The sequence below is a fragment of the Microcaecilia unicolor genome, chromosome 4 (genome assembly GCF_901765095.1).
Source record: "Microcaecilia unicolor chromosome 4, aMicUni1.1, whole genome shotgun sequence".
NCBI classification, from domain to species: Eukaryota; Metazoa; Chordata; class Amphibia; order Gymnophiona; family Siphonopidae; genus Microcaecilia; species Microcaecilia unicolor.
The window spans coordinates 197,755,859-197,781,219 of NC_044034.1; the positions used below are offsets into that span (position 1 = coordinate 197,755,859).

General features: G+C 48.2%; 1 protein-coding gene across 4 annotated transcripts in view; it reads left to right on the forward strand.

Moving 5' to 3' along the window:
* The window catches only part of UEVLD (UEV and lactate/malate dehyrogenase domains), a 215,733-nt gene that overhangs the window by 106,776 nt on the left and 83,596 nt on the right, over positions 1-25,361 (forward strand). For all 4 annotated transcript variants that reach the window (XM_030201112.1, XM_030201115.1, XM_030201114.1 and 1 more), the window contains exons 5-6: positions 2,693-2,828; positions 3,128-3,258. In XM_030201112.1, the coding sequence (XP_030056972.1) occupies positions 2,693-2,828; positions 3,128-3,258 (267 nt within the window). The remainder of the gene's footprint in view (positions 1-2,692; positions 2,829-3,127; positions 3,259-25,361) is intronic.

The window sequence follows — 25,361 nt, forward strand, 5'->3', positions numbered from 1 at the left end:
AGGGGCCCCTCCCTCCCAGTTCCAGGGTCCCCCCTCCATCCCTCGCTCCATCCCCTCCGAGTTCCAGGGTCATCTCCCCTCCCTCCCTCCGAGTTCCAGGGTCATCCCACCCTCCCTCCGAGTTCCAGGGTCCCTTCCAGTTTTAGGGTCCCCCCCACCCTCCCTCAGAGTTTCAGGGTCCCCACCCTCCCAATTCCAGGGTCACCTTCCCTCCCTCCCTCCCAGTTCCATAGTCCCCCTCCCAGTTCCAGGGTCCCTCCCCCTCCCTCCCATTCCACGGTCCTGTCCCCTCCCTGCTTGGTGGGGGGGGGGGGGGGTTTGCTATTTGCTGTCAACCTAAGGAGACACTGCTTCTGCTGTCCAGCAGCTAAGTCCTGTCGTGACCCACAGGCAGCTGGAGCTCCTTCATACTCTTTCAGTGACACACATTGACAGGCAACGGCCTGGCTGACACAGCCACAGGCACTTACCTGGATAAACTTTGTATTGTTGACAAATGATCTGAAAATACAGAGTTTAAAATTGCTGTTTCTACCAGGTAGAATGATTTTTAAAGCTGTTTTAGTGATATTTAATTTAGATTTCATGATATTCATATGTACAGATGGGTAGCTTTCAAATAAATTAAAAAGGTGTGCAGTAAGAAACCAAAAACAAAAATCTTTTGTCTTTTACCTGTTAAGGCGCAGTTTATCCAGTAGAAACAGCTTTAGATGTGTTTCAGATGGAAGAAGAAAAAAAAACGACAATGTGGATCAGCAGCTCCTAGGTGTGCTTGGTTTTGAGTGTATGGGAATGACGGCTGTGTTGGGGAGTGGAAACAGAGATTAACCAATGGGCTTCCTTGCTTACATTGTAGTTGATTGGGTCACTTCCACTCGTGTGTAGTAATTGTCCTGCTGCATGGCCAGAGTCGGAGAGGAGAGGGGGTGCGGCGGAACGGTGAGCGAGCGGCTGCGGGAGGGTGGGTGAGGGGGACTGTGGGTGGGGGGACGGGATGCAGCGGCGATTTTGTTTGGTTTTGAGTGTATAGGAATCACGGCTACGTTGTTGAGTGGAAACAGAGATTAACCAATGGGCTTCCTTGATTCGTTGAGTGTCAGTGCTCCGCCCTCAACGTCATCACGTTTGACGCAAGGGCGGGGCAGACACTCATGGGCAAACAGGATATCTACACCACCACAAAGGGAGACGTTTCCGGCTTGCAGGTGAGGCTTCAATAGAACGTTGGAGGTGCATTTTATATAGATAGATTTGTAGGTTCCAGTCCATAGACCTAAATAGACTATTTCTAAGAGCTAATTTAACTTTCTAGCCTTTTAGTTGGTTCAAGGGCTTATAAATCAGAGATCAGGCCAGGGGTGGGTAAGAGAATTAAACTCTAAATTGAGGCTTCCTTTGACTATCAGCTCTGCTGTACACTGATGCTATGGTAAACTCTAGAATAATTCCTTAACTGCTAGCATATGAAACTGTATTAGAGACTTTAAATGCTAACCAAACAAACAAAAAATCCCTATTCCTTAAACTGCCTTTGCTATATAAACAGAGTAACTTAGACACTGAGATTACCTTATTTAACTCTAAATCTACCTTTCCCCAAGTTTAAAAGCAATTTCCCAGCAAATAACTTAGCAGTGAATTTCTGTCCTGCTCTGAAGTCCCCTCACCGCACCTCTTCAATACCGCAGACATTCCTTGTGATCTTGGCAGATTATTTAACCTTCCCTCTTAGACTACTGCAACCTGCTCCTCAAATGTTTCCCAGTGAATCATCTCTCTGCTTTTCAGTCTTGTCAAAAGTCTGCAGCTTATGTTCCACAAATGTTCCAGGAACCCCTCTTCTTGTCACTTCACTGTGTCTCTATCCATTTCCATATAAGTGCATTCATTGTGCAGGTCCTCAGGCCTTACAGCATCTGCTATTTGCTCTTGAAGTATGAAAAGCCTTATGCTAACTATGTTCCCTGCCTTATCATGCCATTTCTGTTTAGCATTTATTGACTTCCAGTGGCTTGGTGGGTAAAAGGCCCTTCTATACTTTGTGCTCCACAGACAGGAGTTCTTGGTTGTTTAATCAATCAAAAATATTTGGTTCAGACTAGGTCTCAGGCTTTCTCCTAATAGGTCCTAAACCTTTTGGAATGAACTCCCTCAGGATCTTTGACTGATCTGGGAGTATGCCCGCTCCTGGAAGAAGTTTAAGTTCTTAACATTCTTTTTCGAGCTGTCCTGATATGTCCTGATATTGAGTTCTTTTGGTTAGCCTAAATTCTTGACGTTTTTTTATGTGGATATTATTTGGACTCATTTTAGTCTACCTTTCTTGTATTGTTTTTTAAATTGTTGTTTGGGTTTGTTAAATGTATTGCATTTTTTGTTTAAACCATTTTTATTAATTAAATAATGAAATACAACAGAACAGCAAAAATAGCATCTTTTAACAAAAAGAACAATACCCCTGAAGAATCATTGGGAATTTTGTATGATTGTAGCATCATGAGCCAACTAGCATGTAAACCCCCAGATTCTACAAAAGTTGCCAAATTTAGGCATGGATCCCATATAGGTTGTTAAAATGTAGGGGATAGTTTTATAAGAGGATACCTATGTTATAAACTCTAGCTGTGCTTGTATAGGAATCAGCTAAAAAGGAATCTATTAACCTGAAATGTTCACTGTGTGTTTTCAGCCCAAGTCCACAGTCCTTGGTCTGTTTGCTGAAATGATCTTGAAATTTGAGGAGGAGCTTCCCTTATATTCCTTGTCATCCGTCGATGCAGCTAGACAACAGGAGCTTCTGTCCTATATATCAAAGATTACCGATGGTGGGTCAGCTTGCCTGTTAACTGTTACTGTGATCCTGATTGTTCTATCTCAAAATGTTGTTGTTATTCCTGCTATCACCTAGACTGGCTGAAATGACATCACATTCTCTTAATTCCAACAATGAGAATCTTGGTGTAAATGTGCAGAAAGAAAAGTTACAAGGAAAAATATATTGTTGCCTTCGCTTCTAAAAGATTTGGCTGTCACCCAAGTTTTCAAGTTATTTTCCACTTCTGTTCCCTGACCACCATACTGTAGTGTCTGGTGATTTTTTTAATCCTTATTTTTTTTCTTCTAGGTGTGTCTAGCCTAGATGTGAATTCAGCTGGCAGAACAGGTGGAAGGAAGAACGATGGTGATACCAACAAAGTCACAGTGATTGGAGGGGGAGATCTGGGTATAGCTTGTGTGCTAGCAATTGCAGCTAAGGTATAGTGTCTGTGTGAGTCAGAAATTTTATTTTTATTTTTTTATTTTATTGCATTTGTATCCCACATTTTCCCACCTATTTGCGGGCTCAGTGTGGCTTACAATACATTGTAATGATGGAATTACAATTTGTTACATCACAATTATGGTTACATTGTGAGGAGTTAAGTTAAAACAAGGTCCAGGTATTGTTAAGGGGAATGAAACAGTGGGGAAGAACGACTAACAATAGAAGAACAACTGATACTGATAGGGCAACAGAACATTAGCAGTAGAACATTCTGGCTTAAAATGATGTTATCCTTTTGATAGGCATACACTAGAGCCATTTGCATGTGTTTTAAACATGATCTCTAATGTCCTATCTTTTGCTTAACTCTTTTCACCATCCCTTCCCCTAGATTTCTTTCTGTGACAGGGCAAAACTAGGATAATTATACATAACAAACCTAGTAGATGCTTGCAAAGAAAGACCAACTGGCTAATCCCAAGGATGGGCTACAACCCAGTCGGGTTTTCAAGATCTCCACAATGAATACGCATGATATTAATTTGCAATCTCATGCATATTCATTGTGAAGATCTTGAAAGCCAACTGGGTTGTTGCCCACCACTGGCCTATCCAGTCTGCCTACTTTTCCAGTCCATACTGCTAAAAGTACTACCAGCACTAGATGTTTGATGGCATGTTCCTTCATATTTTTATTGTCTTCTTCCTTGTCATCAGCAGCAGATGAATCCATTTACTGATGGGTTGTATCCACCTACCAGCAGGTGGAGATAGAGAACACTGAAAAGACACAGTGACCCTGGACGTCTAGCTCCTCCTGCCTTCAGTATATCTCTATCTCCCAACAGGTGTGGACGTCGCTTGATCAGCTCCTGGATCTCTGCCTGGGGTGGCTCCTGTGCTTTGCCAGTTGAGCGGGGTTGTTGTGGCTGGTGGTGCCCACTTTGAAGGCATACTTGGTTTTGTTCCCTGTCCCTGCCTTACCCCATCCCCCCTCCTCCCGGAGTCCCTCGTTTGCTGCCTGCCTCCAACTTTCCTCACAGTGTAAAAAATAAAGGGCGCGCTTATTCAGCGTTGCTGTTCTGAGGCTTTCTCCAGAGATTCTGGTTCTGTGCAGCCTGACCGGAGCTCGTTGACTCGGTCTTCTGAGGTGAGAGTGGTACCCAGCTCCTCTGGGGAGGTTCCCGCGGATAGCGTTCTGTGCGGGTAAGTTTGGCGCGAGGTCGCCATTTTATTTCTATATTTCCGTCCAGCGATGGCTGCTGAAGCAGTTAAGCGCTGCTCCCGCTGTGGTACATGCAGGTCAGCAGCGGGGCTTTGCAGTACGTGCTCCTTGGATGCTCGTGCTAGTACGGGCATGGCGAGCGGTGATTCTTCCTGCTCGATGGAGCTGGCAGCGGGCGCCATTTTGGAAGCGCCGCGTGGCTCGACCCTCGCTGTTGCGGAAGAGTCTGAGTGCGGGGGGGACGCCTCGTTCCGAGGCTGCTAGAGGAGCTCCTTCCCCCGCTTCTCCTAATTTGGGGGCGGAGGGCCAGGGTGAGGTTTTCTCCCCTGAGTTTGTGCTGTTGATGCATAAGGCCTTTATGTTAAAAAGAGCTCTGCCGGAGGTGTCTGACACTACGCTGCGGACTGGATTACCTCCAGGTTTTGATAGCCCTGTGTTGGCTGCAGAGCTTACTTCTTCCCCCGAGCGTTGGACTGACGCTAAATGTAGACGGGTAAATTCCCCGTCTGAGGGTGACGCATCTCCCTTTTCCCCCCTGTGGTCAGGATGTGGGGAGTCTGAGGGGTCGGGCAGGCCCTCATGGACGGATGATCCAGATTAGGGTGCCTGTTTGCCACAGGACTTGGATGACCCTAAAGCGGTACGGATTTTTCACCGTGATGAGCTGCCAGCTCTCATTTCTGATGCCTTGCAGGCCCTTTCTATTGAAGATTCGGCTGAGGGCGATGCCTCCTCTGTTAATTTTAGGATGGCTAGTACTAAGAAGCTTTCTCGGGCTTTTCCTGTGCATGACTCCATCCAAGAGCTTATTTCAGCTCAATGGTCTGACCCTGATGGGCCTTTGAAGGTAGCCAGGGCTATGGGTCAGCTTTACCCTCTGAGTGAGGATCACTTGGCCCTTTTTGGGATGCCTAAAGTGGATGCATTGGTCACAGCCGTGACTAAAAAGACTACTCTCCCTGTGGAGGGAGGGGTCGCTTTGAAAGATATGCAGGACCGGCGGCTAGAATCTGCGCTCAAGCAGTCCTTTGAAATCTCGGGCCTTTCCTTAAGGGCGGCTATTTGCAGTTCCTATGCAGCCCGGACCTGTCTTTCCTGGTTACAGCAGGCAGTTGATCAGCCTGAGGATGGTGCAGGTGCCCTCTCTGAGGTTGGCCCGCGTATGGACTGATGCCCTTTATGATCTGGTCAGAGCTTCGGCTAAGCAGATGTCTGTGGCGATTTCTGCCCACCGTCTTCTTTGGCTGCAGCATTGGGCGGCTGACATGGCATCTAAGCAAAGGCTGTTGAGATTACCCTTTCGGGGCCTTCTGTTATTTGGAGAGGAATTAGAGAAGATTGTTAAAGACCTAGGAGACTCTTAAGTCCCAACGGTTACCTGAGGATAGGCCGAGGCCTTCTTCCAAAACTCCTGTTTTCCCCTCCTCTTCCAGGCCACGTTTCCGTGAAGCTCGCAGGTATCGCCCGGGGCGCTTTGCTGGGGTTTCTCAACGTGCCTGTTTTCAGCAGAGGAATTCCTTTCGCTAGGACAAATGTTCCGCAGTGGCAGGCCAACGACCAGGAGTTCAGGGGCGTCCTCCACAATGACGGGACGCCGGTCCACTCGTCGATTCCGGCAGTGGGGGGTCGTCTTTCCCTCTTCCGTCGGATCAATGGGTCCTAGACCTGATCAGCAAACTGAACAGTAGCAAATCTCCTGGACCCGGATGGTATTCATCCTAGAGTACTGATAGAACTGAAAATGAGCTTGCGGAGCTACTGCTAGTGATATGCAACTTATCCTTAAAATCGAGCGTGGTACCGGAAGATTGGAGGGTGGCCAATGTAACACCGATTTTTAAAAAAGGCTCCAGGGGAGATCCGGGAAATTATAGACCGGTGAGTCTGACGTCAGTGCCGGGGAAAATGGTAGAGGCTATTATTAAAAACAAAATTACAGAGCACATCCAAGGACATGGATTACTGAGACCGAGTCAGCACGGCTTTTGTGTGGGGAAATCTTGCCTGGCCAATTTACTTCAATTCTTTGAAGGAGTAAACAAACATGTGGACAAAGGGGAACCGGTTGATATTGTGTATCTGGATTTCCAAAAGGCCTTTGACAAGGTACCTCATGAAAGCCTACAGAGGAAATTGGAGGGTCATGGGATAGGAGGAAATGTCCTATTGTGGATTAAAAACTTGTTGAAGGATAGGAAACAGAGAGTGGGGTTAAATGGGCAGTATTCACAATGGAGAAGGTTCCTCAGGGGTCTGTGCTAGGACTGCTGCTTTTTAATATATTTATAAATGATTTAGAGATGGGAGTAACTAGCGAGGTAATTAAATTTGCTGATGACACAAAGTTATTCAAAGTTGTTAAATCGCGACAGGATTGTGAAAAATTACAAGGGGACCTTAAGAGACTGGGCGGCTAAATGGCAGATGATGTTTAATGTGAGCAAGTGCAAGGTGATGCATGTGGGAAAAAAGAACCCGAATTATAGCTACGTCATGCAAGGTTCCACGTTAGGAGTTACGGACCAAGAAAGGGATCTGGGTGTCATCGTCGATAACACACTGAAACCTTCTGCTCAGTGTGCTGCTGCGGCTAGGAAAGCGAATAGAATGTTGGGTATTATTAGGAAAGGTATGGAAAACAGGTGTGAGGATGTTATAATGCCGTTGTATCGCTCCATGGTGCGACCGCACCTTGAGTATTGTGTTCAATTCTGGTCGCCGCATCTCAAGAAAGATATAGTAGAATTGGAAAAGGTGCAGAGAAGGGCGACTAAAATGATAGCGGGGATGGGACGACTTCCCTATGAAGAAAGATTAAGGAGGCTAGGGCTATTCAGCTTGGAGAAGAGACGGCTGAGGGGAGACATGATAGAGGTATATAAAATAATGAGTGGAGTGGAACAGGTGGATGTGAAGCGTCTGTTCACGCTTTCCAAAAATACTAGGACTAGGGGGCATGCGATGAAACTACAGTGTAGTAAATTTAAAACAAATCGGAGAAAATGTTTCTTCACCCAACGTGTAATTAAACTCTGGAATTCGTTGCCGGAGAAAGTGGTGAAGGCGGTTAGCTTAGCAGAGTTTAAAAAGGGGTTGGACGGTTTCCTAAAGGACAAGTCCATATACCGCTACTAAATGGACTTGGGAAAAATCCACAATTCCAGGAATAACATGTATAGAATGTTTGTACGTTTGGGAAGCTTGCCAGGTGCCCTTGGCCTGGATTGGCCGCTGTTGTGGACAGGATGCTGGGCTCGATGGACCCTTGGTCTTTTCCCAGTATGGCATTACTTATGTACTTATGATTGGAATTTGGTGCCCAGGTAAGAGACGCTTTTATGGAGTCCCGATGCGGCACTGCCGTCAAACGGGTGGCGATATAGGAGACCTTGCAAGTCTTGCTGCAACTCGGAGCGGTGGTTCCGGTGCCTCCCGCCGAACGCAGCTGCGGTTGCTACTCTATTTACTTTGTGGTCCCTCGAAAAGGCGGGTCTTTCAGACCGCTCCTCGACTTACGAAGAGTCAACAAGGCCCTAAGAGTGCGACACTTTCGCACGGAAACCCTGTGCTCCGTCATTGCGGCAGTACAGCCAGGAGAGTTTCTCACATCTTTGGACCTCAAGGAAGCTTACTTGCACATTCCTATTTGGCCTCCGCATCAGTGGTTTCTCCGGTTTGCGGTGTTGGGCCAACATTTTCAGTTTCGGGCCTTGCCTTTCGGCCTAGCCACAGCTCCCCGTACCTTTTCCAAGGTGATGGTGGTGGTAGCTGCTTTTCTCAGGCGAGAGGGTATCAGAGTTCACCCGTATCTCGACGACTGGTTCATCAGGGCGGATTCGGCAGATGAGATCCAACTTGCCACGACCAGAGTTATAACAGTTCTTCAGACTCTGGGCTGGGTGATCAATTTGCTCAAAAGTCACTTGACCCCCTCTCAGTCTCTCTCGAGTTTTTGGGGGTACGGTTCAACACGGCCTCGGGGTTCGTCTTTCTCCCTGACCACAGGTGATGCAAGCTTCAGAATCAGGTCCATCTGCTCCTGCGGATGCCTCGCCGTCGAGCTTGGGACTTTGTTCAGCTCCTGGGGTCAATGAGGTGGTTCCCTGAGCAAGAGCTCACATGAGGCTGCTGCAGATTGCTCTGCTTCAGCAATGGTCTCCGCTATCCCAGGAATATCAACGCAGACTAACGTGGCTCCCTGCAGCCCGGCACAGTATGGATTGGTGGCTCTCTGACAGGATGCTGCGACAGGGAATGCCGCTTGCGCTTCCTTCTTGGTGCTTGGTGATAACGGATGCCAGCCTTTCGGGCTGGGGAGCTCATTGCCAGGGAAGCTATGCTCAGGGTCGGTGGACACCCGTGGAAGCGGAGTGGTCCATCAATTGCTTGGAACTCAGAGCGATATTCCAGGCTCTTCTGGCCTTCCACAAGATTCTGAAGGGACTTTCTGTCCGAGTTCTGTCAGACAACACGACAGCGGTGGCATACATCAGTCGTCAGGGTGGCACTCAGTGCAGGGCCCTGGCCGTGGAGGCTGCTCAGATTTTCCTCTGGGCCAAGCTCCACTTGCATCTGCTGTCCGCAGCTCACATAGCAGGTGAGAGCAACGTGCAAGCCGATTTCCTCAGCAGACATCAAATCATCCGGTGGAATGGGAACTGGCAGAAGAAGTTTTTCTTCAGATTTGTGCCAAATGGGGGACTCCCGGATTGGATCTAATGGCGTCAAGTGCAAACGCCAAAGTCCCATGCTTTTTCAGCAGAAGGAGAGATCCTCGCCCGTCGGGGTTGGATGCACTGGCTCAACCCTGGCCCTCGGGCCTCCTGTATGTGTTCCCTCCTTTGCCCTTGATAGGGCGAGTTCTCCTGCGGATTTGTCTACACCGAGGATTGGTGATTCTCATTGCGCCGGATTGGCCAAGGCGTCCGTGGTACGCAGATCTACGTCAGATGCTGGTGGAGACTCCACTTCCATTGCCTCTGGTGCTGAACCTGTTGGTCCGGTGACTATGGAGGATCCCTGCCGATTTGGTCTTACGGCCTGGCTCGAGAGGGCGCAATTGAGAGACAAGGGCTACTCTAACAAGATCATCTCCACTCTCTTGCAAGCCCGTAAGCGGTCTACCTCCGCATCTTATGCTCGGATCTGGTGCAAGTTTGAGGCGTGGTGTGTTTCAAAGGCAAGCACTCCAACGCGGGCTACAGTCGCTCAGGTTCTGGACTTTTTGCAGGACTGCTTACAAAAGGGCCTGGCTTACAATTCCCTTCGGGTTCAAGTGGCAGTGTTGGCATGCTACCGAGGGAAAGTCTCTGGCTTGTCCCTTGCTGCTCCGCCGGACATTGTCCGATTTCTCAGAGGGGCACTTCGTCTCCGTCCTCTTGTGCGGTCACCATGTCCGGGCTGGTGTTGAAGGCTCTTCAGCGTTCACCTTTCAAGCCGCTTAGGCGAGCTTCTGAGAAGGATATGACTCTCAAGACAGTATTTTTAGTGGCCATGACATCGGCTAGACGCGTATCTGAGCATCAGGCGCTTTCCTGTCAGGACCCTTTTTTACAGTTCTGAGAGTCCGGGGTAATGGTGCGTACAGTGCCTTCTTTCCTGCCTAAGGTGGTTTCAGCGTTTCACCTGAATCAGCCCATTTTTGTACCTTCCTTTTCTAGGGAGGACTCTCCGGATTCCTTTGGGCAATTGCGTCTTTTGGATGTCCGCAGGGCTCTGCTGCAGTATCTACAGATGTCAAATGCCTTCAGGGCTTCTGATCACCTTTTTGTCTTTTTTATTTTCAACAATTTTTATTGAGGATTTAACAAAACAAACAATCATCGCGTTTAACATATGAAAACATAGTTAACATCCATCTGAGTACGAATGAGATGCTGAGTACATCAACAATTATTTTTTTGATCATTTCCGCCCAACCCTCCCTCTCATTACTTTAAACCTTATGTTGAGATCCCCCATTGATTACACAATCTCATTCATTCCAGTGCTAACAACTAGTATCATCCCAGCAGTATAAGATGATTATACAACCTTTCTCAAACTCCCCCTAACCCTCCCGCTCTCCTTCCCCTATCTCCCCCCCTCCCCCCCACCCCCCAGGAACCTGAATATCAAAATGAAGCTGCACACTAGAGGGAACTCATCCTTCATTCAAAAGTAGGCTACGTCCTCTTGGATTTAATATTTGTAGGTAAGGACCCCAGATCGCCAAAAAGGTCGTTCTCCTCCTCTGCGAAAGCCTTGCATCCCTGGCCTCCCAGGATACCAACAAGTGCAGCTGGTTGCTCCAGTGCCAGTATGCCGGCGGGTCCTTTACCGTCCAATACTGTAGGACACATTTCTTTGCTAACAGACACATCTTGCAGAGCATCAAGGTTTCAAAGCGGTTTTTGCCTCTAAAGGTTCTTGGTATATCCAAAATTAACTGCTCTACCATTCTCAAGATAGGAACCCCTAATTGTCTCTCCCAAAAACGTTGGACTTGAGTCCAAAATCTCCTCAGCGCTGGACAACTCCAAAACATATAGCAGCATTCCCAGACTCCTCCCACACTTAAGACACTCCGAGCCCTGAATCCCTCCCATATGTGCCAATTGAGAAGAAGGCACATACCCCATGTTAATACATCAATATGTGCATTCTCTCAAGCGTGCATCCGAGGTTAACAAAGGCACTCTTGCCATTGATTTGGCTATGTCCCACCTCGCCACTGATGTGCCCAGTTCTTTTTCCCAAGCTCTCTTCAGGGGACCATAATCTCTAGGGGGTTGCCATTTCGTTAATGCCTTATAGAGCAGTGAAATAGTAATCCTCCCCTCCCCAAGGGACTGATAAAAACCATGTAACTGCTCCCTCATCTGGTTTCCCAGGAGGTTCCCAGGTAATGAGGCAATGTAATGTCGCACTTGCTGTATAGTGAATCTAGATCTCCAACCCTACCCATCAAGTCCTGAATTGAGAGGGGCTGTCCATCCACACCCGCCAGGTGCGCCAGCCGTGTGATCCCTCGTGTAGCCCACTGATCAAATTGAGACCCTGATATTTTATTTTATTTTAGTTACATTTGAACCCCGCGCTTTCCCACTCATGGCAGGCTCAATGCGGCTTACATGGGGCAATGGAGGGTTAAGTGACTTGATCAGAGTCACAAGGAGCTGTGCCTGAAGTGGGAATTGAACTCAGTTCCTTAATTCCCCAGGACCAGAGTCCACCACCCTAACCACTAGGCCACTCCTCCACTCCAGGTAAAAATTCACAATTCCCACATATGGTAAGCTGATCTGTTGCAGTCGGGTCTCCCCCATAGTGTCTAACAACCACCTTCCACAGCTCTCGGAGTGGCCGCAATAATACATTTGTACTATGACTCCCCGGAAGTTGTCGAGTTTTATGGTGTAATAACGAAAAAAATTGATAAGGCGCATAGCACGTAGCCTCCAAATTTGTGGGGGTTTATGTCTGAGTATCTAAACACCAGTCTCCCATATGGCGCAACTGGCACGCCTGGTTATATAACGCAAAATCTGGTATGCCTATCCCCCCCCCCCCCCCCCCCCCCGACTCCAACCACCCACTAAGTTTGAAAACCGAATTCTAGGCTTCTTACCCCTCCAACAAAACTTTGACACTAATTTATAAAACCTAGTTAGGTCTTTCCTTCGCAACCAGAGGGACGCTATCTGTAGCACATATAGCCATTTAGGAAATAGTATCATCTTGACTAAATTCACTCTACCCAACAATGAGAGTGGCATCTCTTGCCAACCATGCAGCATGTTTTTTAGTCTCCTCCAACAGCCAGGTGACATTGAGGTCATGCAGCTGTAGGGTATTCATCGACAGTAACATTCCTAGATATTTAAAACAATTATCTGCTCGTCTCAGAGGAAATTCACCCCTCCAACTCCTCCAAACTTCCTCCGAGGAGGCCAGGGCTTTTGACTTCCCCAGATTCAGGCGTAAGCCTGCATAGTCCCCATATTCGGAAAAAATCTCCAATAAAGCCACTAATGACTCCTGCGGTTTCGTTAAGTGAACCAGAATATCGTCAGCGAAGGCCACTACTTTAAAAACCTTCCTTCTGATCTCCACTCCTGCCACCGCCGGCTGTTCCTCAATATCTCTAATTAGTGGATCCAAAGTTAACACGAATAAGAAGGGCGATAACGGGCACCCCTGACGGGTTCCCCGGCCTATCTCAAAATCTTCTGGGTCAATCCCATTTATCGATACTCTAGCCTTCGGCTTCGAGTATAAGGCTTTTATCCCCGACAGGAATCTACCCGAGAATCCATATTTTTGCAATATGACATATAGAAAGCTCCAATACACTCTATCAAAAGCTTTCTCGGCGTCAAAGCTTATCAAAAGGGAGTCCAGTTTTCCACGACGCCTAGCCTCCAATGAAGCCAGTACTTTCCGAACGTTTTTAACAGTTGTCCTGCCACTCACAAATCCTACTTGAGATTCCTTTATTAGTTTAGGTAGTACTTTTGCTAATCTGTTCACCATAACTTTAGCTAGTAATTTTACCTCATAATTTAACATCGATATAGGCCTATAAGATTCGGCTAGTTCAGGGTCTTTCCCCTTTTTCGGAATCACTATGATACAGGCAGTGTTCAGGGCAGAAGGTATTTGTTCTTTATCTACTAAAGCATTAAACATGTTCGTCATTGGTACCACTATTTCCTCCCCCAATACTTTATAGAACTCCACTCTATATCCGTCCATCCCCGGTGCCTTTGCTAGCTCACTCTGACTAATCGCCAAAAGCACCTCCTCTGTTCTTATCGGGCGGTTAAGCTGCAGTTCATCACGTGATGAAACCATAGGTAGCCTCAATTGATTTAAATATAAGGCCCCCGTCAAGCCGTCTTCTTGTGGAGCCTCATATAGCCGTCTATAGTAGTCATAAAATACTTCCCTAATGGCTTTATCTGTGTGAACTCGTTCTCCTTGTCTTGTCGTCATATTTAATATCCTAGCTTTTCCTTGCTTAACTGCTACCAATCGTGCCATCAGCCGACCCCCTTTATTTCCATGCTTATAGAGTTGATACCTGTAATAAATCTGTGAGTTCAAGGCCCTTTGATGGAGGAATTCATTTAGCGCCATTTGCAAATTCAGTAGTTGTTGTTGTCTCTTTGCGAAGGAGGGCAGCTGACCATACTTTCTCCTCGCAATACCTAGCAGCCAGCTCAGCCTCAGCACTTCTCGATCTCTGGCTTTCCGTTTGTGGGCCACATAGCTGATTATCTTCCCACGTAATACTGCTTTTGCCGCCTCCCAATACAGCACTTGGTCTCCTACATGCTCTACATTATGAATCTTATAATCTTGCCAGCACTTTGTTATTGAAGTCTTAAATTTTTGGTCCCAGTACAGCTCTATTGGGAATTCCCATCGCCTATTTGTTCTCTTCTCCTCCTTTCCCAACCAACTCATTTCCACCCATGCATGGTCAGATATCACATATGCACCCAGTTTTGAGCTCCCTACCGACCCAAACATTTGGTCTGAGACCAACAAGTAATCAATACGAGCTTGCGTGCCGTGTGCCCTTGAAAGATGTGTGTAATCCCTCTCCTGCGGGTGAAGTACCCACCAGACATCTACTAGTCCGACCTGGCGACATAGATTAGGCAGCCCCCGAGTTTCCAGTCCAAGATCCTATATCCTTGACCCTGTGCTATCTATTGAAGGATCCATCACCATGTTAAAATCCCCTCCTATTATTTTGGGCAAGGGAGTCCCCCCTAACAGTTTGGCCATTAGTACCCTATAAAATTTCCTATCATATTGATTCGGGGCGTACACATTCCCCACCAAAAATTTTTGACGCTGAATTGTGACCTCACATAACAGAAATCTCCTTCCTAGGTCCGCAAAACGCAAATCCATCTTATCTGCTACTCCTTTCCTAAACAAAATGGCAACCCCCCCTTTTTTCCCCTGGGCTGCTGCAGACACACACTCGCCTACCCACCATGTCCACAATTTAGCATGTTCTGAATTAGATAAATGAGTTTCCTGAAGTATTGCAACATCTACTTTATGTCGTTGCAGATGCTGCAATATTATGGTACGTTTAATAGGGGATGTAATGCCTCCCACATTCCATGTGATTACTTTCAGGATCCCTTGTATAACGATGATTTTCTTATCCCAGTTATATATTTTTCCTGCAACTGAAGGGGGTGTCCCAGCCTCCACTCCCCTCCATCTTCTCTATTGAATTTCCTGTTCCTCCCTCCAAGTACTGCCATCCTAATCTTCCAGGTTCCTGCCCTACCCCTCCTTCTAGCCCCCTTTTTACCTCCCCAACTAACCCTTCCCTCCCCCAACTCCCCTATCATGTTTAACGCCCTTCACTCCTAACCCCACTTGAACAAGATCCATCACGCCCTCCCTTCTCCAAAATTCTCCCGTAAACCATACCCTTATATATCAAATATCATAAACCCCCTCATAACGAGGAATAAGGATAGGAACCAGAAACTCCCAAAAAAAGAAAAATAAATAAATAAAGGAAATATAAGTGGAGAGGACAAAGGATAGAAACAGGAGTCTCTCTCTTTACTCTCACATCTTGTTTCCAGTATGTCCTCTATACAGTAACATTTCTCCTCCCTGGAACTCCAAAGTCTTCTGGGTCTTTTTGCCCCCCGTGTGTCAACTTCAAACCGATCCAGCTGCTGCAATTAACCAAATTGCTTCTAATGTCTTGTATCCTTTGAATTGTTGTTTTCTCTTGATTGTATTCTCCTGGTCGCATTCTGCAGTTTCCATCGCAAAAGAAAAAAAAAAGCCGTTGGTAGATGGTTCTGATCTGCTGCCATTGCTATCCCACAGCTCAGAGATTGTCAGCCCTCCAAACTGGGCTGGACTACCATAGAAATCCAAACAACTGAAATATTGATCCCAACCGCTGTATTCCCAGCTTTGTGTTCTCCATCACATTCTCCATATGATAACTCCTAATGGTCATCATTCCCGTTCATCTCAGCTCCACCGAATCCAGAAAGGCTTGTTCTGTTGTAGTATAGATTTTTGTGGTTGCCTGATGAGTTACCCTCAGTTTGGCCGGGTACTGTAAGGTGAATCGAATTTTCAAAGCAAAAGGTCTACTGCAGATAGGCGAAAATTTTCTCCGCTGCATTGCGACAGCTGCTGAGTAGTCCTGGAAGCACAGCACTTTCTTATTCTCATAGCGCAGCTCCTGGTCCCTTCTCAAAGCTTGCAGTATCGCCTCTTTATGAGCGAAATGTAGCAGGCGGCAAATCACCACTCGCAGTCGTGTATTCTCTGGGTTTCACCTTTTTGTCTTGTTTTGTTTTTTTTTACTTTAAATTTTTATTGAGAATTTTGAAACAGACAAAACATCCAATATACAACTTCTAATGTTGTCATCTCTTTGCAGTGCCTCAATATACATATTTTCAACTAACTGATATTACAAGACATCAGCACAACCTGTTATTTCCATACTATTCCCTTTACCCAATTCCCTCCAACCATGTTCCCCCCTGTGTTATCCCCAACGTAGCTATTTACTTCCCTAACACGGGTGGTGGAAACAATATTGCCCCCTTCCCCATCCCATTCTACTCCTCCAGTTCGACATGTCTAGTGCGTTTGACATGGTTAACCGTGGTGTTCTATTAAACATCCTTGAATACTTTGGACTGGGTGGAAATGTATTGAACTGGTTCTACAAATTCCTAACTGTAAGATCTTATCAAGTGATATCTAAGTCAACCATTTCCTCACCATGGAGACCTGGATGTGGAGTGCCTCAGGGCTCGCCGCTTTCACCAATTTTCTTTAATTTAATGATGTTGCCACTAGCCAAATCACTATCCAATCAAGGCCTAAACCCATATATTTACGCCAACGACATCACAATATACATTCCATTCAAGAGCAACTTATCAGAAATTACAGATAAAATTAATACCAGCTTCCAAATCATTAACTCATGGGCTGATGCTTTCCTACTTAAACTCAATGCAGAAAAGACTCAATGTCTTATCTTATCATCACAGTTTAACAAGATTAATTACTACTACTACTACTACTTGACATTTCTAAAGCGCTACTAGGGTTACGCAGCGCTGTACAATTTAACATAGAAGGACAGTCCCTGCTCAAAGGAGCTTACAATCTAAAGGACAAATGTACAGTCAGTCAAATAGGGGCAGTCTAGATTTCCTGAAAGGTATAAAGATTAGGTGCCGAAAGCATCATTGAAGAGGTGGGCTTTGAGCAAGGATTTGAAGATGGGTAGGGAGGGGGCTTGGTGTAAGTTTATTATGCCAATATTAATACACCATGCCACACTCTCCCTATTGTGAATAACTTAAAACTCCTGGGTGTTACTGTTGATCGAAATCTCACCCTTGATTGCCATGCGAAGAATGTGACAAAGAAAATGTTTTTTGCTATGTGGAAGCTGAAAAGAGAGAAACCTTTTTTCCCAAGGGAAGTATTCCACAAACTAGTGCAATCGCTAGTACTGAGCCACCTGGATTACTGTAACTCCATTTTCGCAGGATGCAAAGAAAAAAACATTAAGAAACTCCAGACTGCCCAAAATACCGCAGCTAGACTCATATTCGGAAAGGCGAAGTATGAGAGCGCCAAACCCCTCAGAGAAAAATTACATTGGCTTCCACTAAAAGATCGAATTGCATTCAAGGTTTGCACCTTATCCCATAAAATCATCCATGGAGAAGCTCCATCATACATGTCAGACCTAATTGACTTACCTGCACGAAACATCAAAAGTTCATCACGTACCTTCTTAAACCTCCACTACCCCAATTGTAGAGGACTCAAATAGAAATCACTACACGCATCTACCTTCACATACCTCTGCACAAAATCATGGAATAAACTACCGAATGCTATAAAAACAACGCATGACTTGACAACCTTCCGGAAGTTATTGAAGACGCACCTGTTCGAAGAGACTTACAATAAAAATCCTCCTTAATGACTTGATTCCATTCTATATGTAAACCAACTAATACTGATCCCTTCTAATTTGATTATGTTAATCACATTATCACTATTGGTCATTATATCTTACCTGTTTTATTTTGTGTTATGTAAATAATTCTACTGACTTATCTACCTAATTTCTTACACAGTAATATGTTAAATCTTACTCTGTTTATGATTATACCTTTTACAACATAGTGTAAGCCACATTGAGCCTGCAAATAGGTGGGAAAATGTGGGGTACAAATGCAGCAAATAAATAAATCTACCCCCCCACCGCTCTGTATCTTCCCTTAGTCTCCTACCCCTCCCCTCCCTCTTCTTCCCCCCCTACCCATCCCCCCTCCCTGGAATGTGTCCTCAAGCCCTCTAAAGTCTCTCAATCATTTGTTGAAGTCTTGTCCATCCCCTTTTACGTTGAAATTCTCCCTCCCTCCTATATACCGTTAATCTCTCCATGTACCACAACAGTCTTACGTTAACCTTCCAATCCCCTATATTTTTGGGGGGGGGGGGGGGGATCCACTGATTTCCAACATCGCGCAATAAGACACTTAGCAGCTGCTAGTCTCCATCGCATCAGTTTACTTTCCTCCCACACCTCTTGCTCATTATACGTTCCCAGTAAGCACTGGCGTGGACTGCATACCAGGGAAACTACCATGGTTCGGGCCAGTGCTTTCATCACTGCCTGCCAAAATAATACCACTCCCGGGCATATCCACCATACATGGATAAATGTACCTTTCCATATCATCATGCTGATCAATCCATAGACTGGTGGGTTGTGTCCATCTACCAGCAGGTGGAGATAGAGAGCAATCCTTTTGCCTCCCTATATGTGGTCATGTGCTGCCGGAAACTCCTCAGTATGTTCTCTATCTCAGCAGGTGGTGGTCACACACAGCAGTAGCTCTGGCTAGGTCTCCAAGCCTAATTTTTAGGTTTTGTTGAGTAACTGGGGTTGAGGGCTCTTCTTGAGCAAGTGCAATCTGGTGGTGCCAGGTCCCTCCTTTTCTCCCCCCTCCCGCTGGCTCCGTTGAAAAAAAAAAAAAATTTGGACGTCCTTTAAGGGCGTTTATTTCAACGTTTATTGCAGCTGCTCACTGGGACACCAGTTCGTTACAGCTCGGAGCGAGAAGCAGGTAATTTTACCTTTTTATAGCGGGCAGGGGGTTCCCCGTTCGGTCTCCACGTGGCTTATGGCGTCGGAGGGCGCGAAGATTCACTCCCCGGACCGCGTGTGTGCGTCTAGCGGGAATGCGGGGGTTTCAAAGCCTGAATCGCCTTTGTTGAGCATCAGTTTGGAGTCCGGTCAGTGTCCCGGTTCTTCCTCCGGTGCGGCGGTTTTTCCCGCCATAAGCGCCCATCCCCCGCTGCTCGCCCACTCCATGTTGGCTGGCCACTCTGCTCGGACGGCTTCTTGGGCTGCCCTCGAACTGGGAGACGTTAATAATATGGTCGCCCTTGATTCGGGCGACGGTAAGAAAGCGGCCAAAGTTAAGCGCCGTTCTTCCCGCGCGGCTCCTTCTTGGAGTTTCGCGCCGGACACCATTTTGGATGCGCAGCACGTTTCTCCCCTGCTCTTGCAAGCGCCGATTGAGGGTGCGTCTAGGGCTGTGGCCCAAGCTGCAGAAATGCACAGTTCGGGGGGATTCTCCCCTGAGTTCATTTTGCTGCTGCATCAGGCTTTTCTTATGCAAAACGCTGCCCCTGATAAAGGGGTTGAGGCCTCCGGAAGCAAACGCCCTCGGGTAGATTTCCAGGCCCTAGAGGACTCTGTCTCCTCTGATGTAGATGAGGGCAGCGTATCTGAGTTCTCCCAACGGTCCTTTGGGGATTCCTTGGAGGAGACAGATTCCCGCTCGGATGGAGCGGATGACACCTCTGCAGCGCGGATCTTTCGCTCAGAGGATTTGCCCAACCTGTTAGTGCAGGCCAAGAGCATTTTGAAGATTTCCTCTCCGGAGGACGTCTCTCCCTCAGCCTCTGTTGGCTCCGCCATTATGCTGGGGACGCCCGCCTAGAACCTTCCACGTGCATGATGCCATGCACACCTTGATTTCGGCTCAATGGGATGTCCCGGAAGCGAGCCTCAAAGTGGCTAGGGCTATGTCCCGCCTCTATCCTTTGCCTGAAAGTGAACGGGAGGCATTTCTTTGGCCTACCGTGGATTCTTTAATCACTGCGGTGACTAAGAAAACAGCGTTGCCGGTGGAAGGTGGCACGGCCCTAAAGGACGCCCAAGATAGAAGATTGGAAGCGGCCTTAAGGTCGTCCTTCAAGGCGACTGCTTTAAGTTTGCAGGCCTCAGTTTGCGGCTCCTATGTGGCCAGGGCGTGCCTGACGATGGTACAGCGGGCTTCCCCCTCGGATCCTTCCTTGAGGGCTGATTGGCCGGCCCTGGAATCGGGCTTGGCTTATTTGGCAGACTTGCTGTATGATGTCTTGAGAGCCTCGGCTAAAGGTATGGCTCAGACAGTCTCTGCACGGCATTGGCTTTGGCTGAAGCATTGGTCTGCTGACCACGCCTCTAAGTCTCGCCTGGCTAAGTTGCCTTTTAAAGGCAAGCTGCTCTTTGGGGTCGAGCTGGACAAAATTGTGACTGATCTCGGCACATCTAAGGGCAAGAGGTTACCAGAGGTCAGGGCTCGGGCCAGTGGTGCTCGCCCCGGTTCCTCCAAAGGACGGTTTCAGGAAGCCCGTCGGTATCGCCCGGGCAAGTCGGGCTCCTCTGCCCCCTCTTCCTTCAAGAGGAACTTCTTCCCCAAGCAGCATTCCTTTCGCAGAGACCGCTGTCCCGGAGGTGCGTCCTCCAGTCCTCCCCCAGGATCTCGTACCCAATGACGGGGCCCTGGTCCATGGCCCAGTGCAGATTGGAGGACGCCTGTCCTCGTTTCTGGGCGAGTGGACCAGGGTAACTTCAGACGCTTGGGTGCTGGAAGTCATCAGAGACGGCTACAAGCTAGGGTTCTGCCGACCCTTAAGAGACGGGTTTGTGCACTCTCTCTGCAAGTCTCCGGTCAAACCTGTGGCAGTGCAGCAGACTTTGGACAATCTGATCCGCCTGGGTGCGGTCGTTCCGGTGCCAGAAGATCAGCTTGGCAAAGGACGTTACTCCATTTACTTTGTGGTACCAAAGAAAGGAGGTTCTGTACGGCCTATCCTCGACCTCAAAGGGGTCAATCGGGCCTTGAAAGTTCGGCACTTCCGAATGGAGGCTCTCCGCTCTGTTATAGCGGCAGTGAAGGCAGGGGAGTTCCTGGCATCCTTGGACATCAAGGAAGCTTACTTGCACATTCCCATCTGGCCTCCTCATCAACGCTTTCTGCGTTTTGCAGTCCTGGGCCGACACTTCCAGTTCAGAGCCCTCCCGTTCGGGTTGGCTACTGCTCCGCGGACCTTCTCCAAAGTAATGGTGGTCATCGTGGCCTTCCTACGAAAGGAAGGAGTACAAGTCCATCCTTATCTGGACGACTGGTTGATCCGAGCCCCCTTTTATGCAGAGTGCGGCAAAGCTGTAGACCGGGTGATTGCTCTGTTGAGCTCCCTGAGGTGGATCATCAACTGGGAGAAAAGCCAGCTGCGCCTGACTCAGTCCCTGGAGTATCTGGGAGTTCGTTTCGACACCCAAGTGGGCAGAGTGTTCCTGCCAGACAATCGGATTGTCAAGCTTCAGGCTCAGGTGGACCAGTTCCTAGTAGCCTCTCCTCTTCGGGCTTGGGACTATGTGCAGCTGTTGGGCTCTATGACGGCCACGATGGAAGTAGTGCCCTGGGCCAGGGCTCATATGAGACCACTACAACACTCTCTGCTGCAGCGCTGGACTCCAGTGTCGGAGGATTACGCTGTGCGCCTTCCCTTGGACCCAGCAGTGCGCAAGGCGCTGAGCTGGTGGCTGAGGACAGACAAGTTGTCCGCAGGGATGCCTCTTTTAACCCCGGAGTGGGTTGTCGTCACGACGGACGCCTCTTTGACGGGCTGGGGAGCCCACTGCTTGGGAAGGACAGTGCAGGGGCTCTGGTCTCCTGCAGAGAGGCAAAGTGGTCTATCAACCTCCTGGAACTCAGAGCCATTCGGTTGGCACTTTTGGAGTTTCTCCCGGTACTGGCGTTGAAGCCAGTACGGGTCCCGTCGGACAATGCCACGGCTGTGGCCTATGTCAATCGCCAGGGAGGTACCAAGAGCGTCCCTCTAGCCAAGGAGGCCATGAATCTATGCCAGTGGGCGGAAGCGAACCTGGAACAGCTGTCGGCGGCCCACATTGCCGGAGTCATGAATGTCAAGGCGGACTTTCTCAGTCGCCATACCTTGGATCCCGGAGAGTGGCAGTTATCGGCTCAGGCGTTCTTGGACATCATGAAGCACTGGGGCCAGCCGAGCCTAGATCTGATGGCGTTCTCGGCCAATTGCCAAGTGCCGCGCTTTTTCAGCAGAGGACGGGACCCTCGATCTCTGGGAGTAGATGCTCTTCTCCAACAGTGGCCGACACAGGAGCTTCTCTATGTGTTCCCGCCCTGGCCCATGTTGGGCAGGGTGCTAGACCGGGTGGCAAAGCATCCGGGCCGGGTATTCCTGATGGGTCCGGACTGGCCCAGACGTCCCTGGTATGCGGACGTGATCAGGCTCTCAGTGGACGGCCCTCTGCGGCTGCCAGCGGAGCAGGGCCTGTTGCATCAGGGTCCTGTGGTGATGGAGGATCCCTCCTCCTTTGGTCTTACGGCCTGGCTATTGAGCGGCAGCATCTGAGGAAGAAGGGCTTCTCAGACAAGGTCATCGCCACTATGCTGAGAGCGAGGAAGCGCTCTACTTCTACTGCTTACGCCAGGGTTTGGCGTTCCTTTGCATCGTGGTGTGAGGCAGGCTCCCTTTCTCCCTTCACTGCTCCAATTTCTTCAGTGTTGGCGTTCCTGCAAGAAGATGTGGAGAAAGGCCTGTCGCTCAGTTCCCTTAAAGTCCAGGTAGCGGCTCTGGCTTGCTTCAGGGGCCGCCTGAAGGGTGCTTCCCTGGCTTCGCAGCCAGATGTGGTGCGCTTTCTCAAGGGAGTTAATCACCTGCGCCCTCCTCTGCACTCAGTGGTACCTGCGTGGAATCTCAATCTGGTGCTAAGAGCCTTACAGAAGCCGCCTTTTGAACCCTTGTCAAGGGCATCTCTGAAAGACCTGATGTTGAAAGCAGTCTTTTTGGTGGCTATCACTTCAGCCAGAAGAGTTTCAGAGCTCCAGGCGCTATCATGTCGAGAGCCCTTTCTGCAGTTCACTGAGGCAGGAGTGTCTATTCGCACGGTGCCTTCCTTCCTGCCCAAGATTGTTTCTCGTTTCCATGTGAATCAGCAGCTCTGTCTCCCATCCTTTCGTAGGGAGGACTACCCAGAGGACTACTCTGCTCTCAAATATCTAGATGTGAGACGAGTCATCATCAGATACTTGGAAGTGACCAATGATTTCCGGAAGTCGGATCATCTGTTTGTCCTGTTTGCAGGTCCTTGTAAGGGTCTGCAGGCTTCTAATCCTACAGTGGCAAGATGGGTCAAGGAAGCCATTGCAGCAGCTTATGTGGCCGCGGGGAAGGTGCCGCCTATCCAGCTGAAGGCTCACTCCACTAGAGCTCAGGCGGCCTCGATGGCAGAGGCCGGGTCCGTCTCCTTGGCAGAGATTTGCAAGGCGGCAACTTGGGCATCGGCTCATGCCTTCTCCAGGCATTACCGCTTGACTGGCTGCGCGGACAGAGGCCCGGTTTGGAGCTTCAGTGTTGCGGTCAGGGATTTCTATGTCCCGCCCTGGGTGAGTACTGCTTCGGTACATCCCACCAGTCTATGGATTGATCAGCATGATGATATGGAAGGTAAAGTTATTTATCATACCTGATAATTTTCTTTCCATTAATCATAGCTGATCAATCCATAGCCCCTCCCAGATATCTGTACTGTTTATATTCTGGTTGCATTTCAGGTTCAAGTTTAGTCTTCAGTTCCTGTTCAGGAGGACTTCGTGTTCAAGTTTTTTCAATTGGATTCTTCAGGAATTGAGACGATTTTGTGTTACAGTGAGCTGCTGCATTCCTCTCCCCTCCATTTTACGGGGCTGGATTGAGACCTAAATTCTGCCGGCGCTCCCTCCCGCTTCGTGCGGCTGTAGGGCAGCTTTGTACCCCTCCCGCTTCGGCAGTGTTAGGGTCAGTCAGCTCCTCCCGCGGTTGCGGTTGCAGGATAAGCCAGATCCCCCCGCATCGGCGGGGTGGTGTCCCTCCCCCGCTCCGTGGGGATGAGCTGGACGGATTCCCCTCCCCCACTTGTGTGGGGATGAGCTGGGTTAATTCCCCTCCCCCATTTCGGCGGTGGTGAGCTGGGCAGAGTGTCCCTTTGTGGGTGTAATTCTCTAAGTGCTGAGTCCTGCGGATGGAGCTTTGATATCGACATACTGAGGAGTTTCCGGCAGCACATGACCACATATAGGGAGGCAAAAGGATTACTCTCTATCTCCACCTGCTGGTAGATGGACACAACCCACCAGTCTATGGATTGATCAGCTATGATTAATGGAAAGAAAATTATCAGGTATGATACATAATTTTACCTTCTGTACTTTACATCTCCAACATACATCCAATGCTCTTGAATACATCTTCTTCAACCTCTCTGGTGTGTAATACCACCGCGTAAGCACTTTATACGCATTCTCCTGTATTAGCACATATACCGAAGCTTTCTGCACTTCCCCACATATGTTTTCCCATTCCCGCTCTGTGAATTGGCATTGCAAATCCCTTTCCCATGCTTCCTGAAATGAATATTTCTTGTCCTCGTCCCCTTGAAAAAACCGGTATATCACCGATTTAGGTTTTGGTACCCTCCCCAGCATGACCCACAAATTTTCTAAACTTTCCCTTTCCCGTGGGTATCCTCTCCTCCACCCCTCTTTGTCTATGAAGTGTTTTAATTGCACGTATGTGAATCCATCCCCCCTAGGGATCCCATACTTATTGCATACCTCCTCAAAACTCCATATTCAGCACGTCCCGAAATCTCTCCACTCCCTTCTGTTCCCATCTTACAAATGCAGCATTTTCCCTGCCCACCCTAAACTTTGGTTCCCACCGGAGGGAAGCCAGTGATGATACTCCATCTTTCCTCCCCCAGCGTTTCCTCATATCTCCCCACAAGTCCAATAAATGCCTAAGATATGGACTATATTCCCCCCTTAGCCCTTTCCCTATGTTCTCTGATGTCCATAACAAGGATCTCAAGCTTTGTGGACAATATGATTGTTCCACCTGAACCGCTGTTTTTTCCATTCCCCTCTCCCAGTCTAAAATCATCCTCATCTGGGACCCCCAGTAATACCACTCCAATTTAGGAACCGCTCGCCCCCTCCTCCCCACCTCCCCCCCACAATACGCTCTGTGCCAACCACGGTTTCTTATTTCCCCATATATATTTCATTATTAAACTCTGTAGTCTTTTTATAAATGGTTTCAGGACCGCCACAGGTAATGTCTGAAATAAAAATAATATCCGCGGCAGCACATTCATTTTAACCACCGCCATTCTCCCACACCAGGATAACCACTTATTTTTCCATCTCGACTTGTTATTTCTAATCTGCTCTTGTATACGGCCATAATTGAGTTGAAATACTTTGTCCAGGTCCCCAGGTATCTGTATCCCTAGGTATCGAATTTTTTGGGGTGTCCACTTAAACTCATGTCTGTCCCTCACCTCAGCCTTCTCCTCCTCGCTTAAAGATATGCCCATTATCTCACTTTTATCCATATTTATTTTGAGCCCTGCGTATTTCTTTTACTCCTTGAAAATCCCTTGAATTACCGGCAGTGTTCCACTTGGATCTTTCACATAAAGTA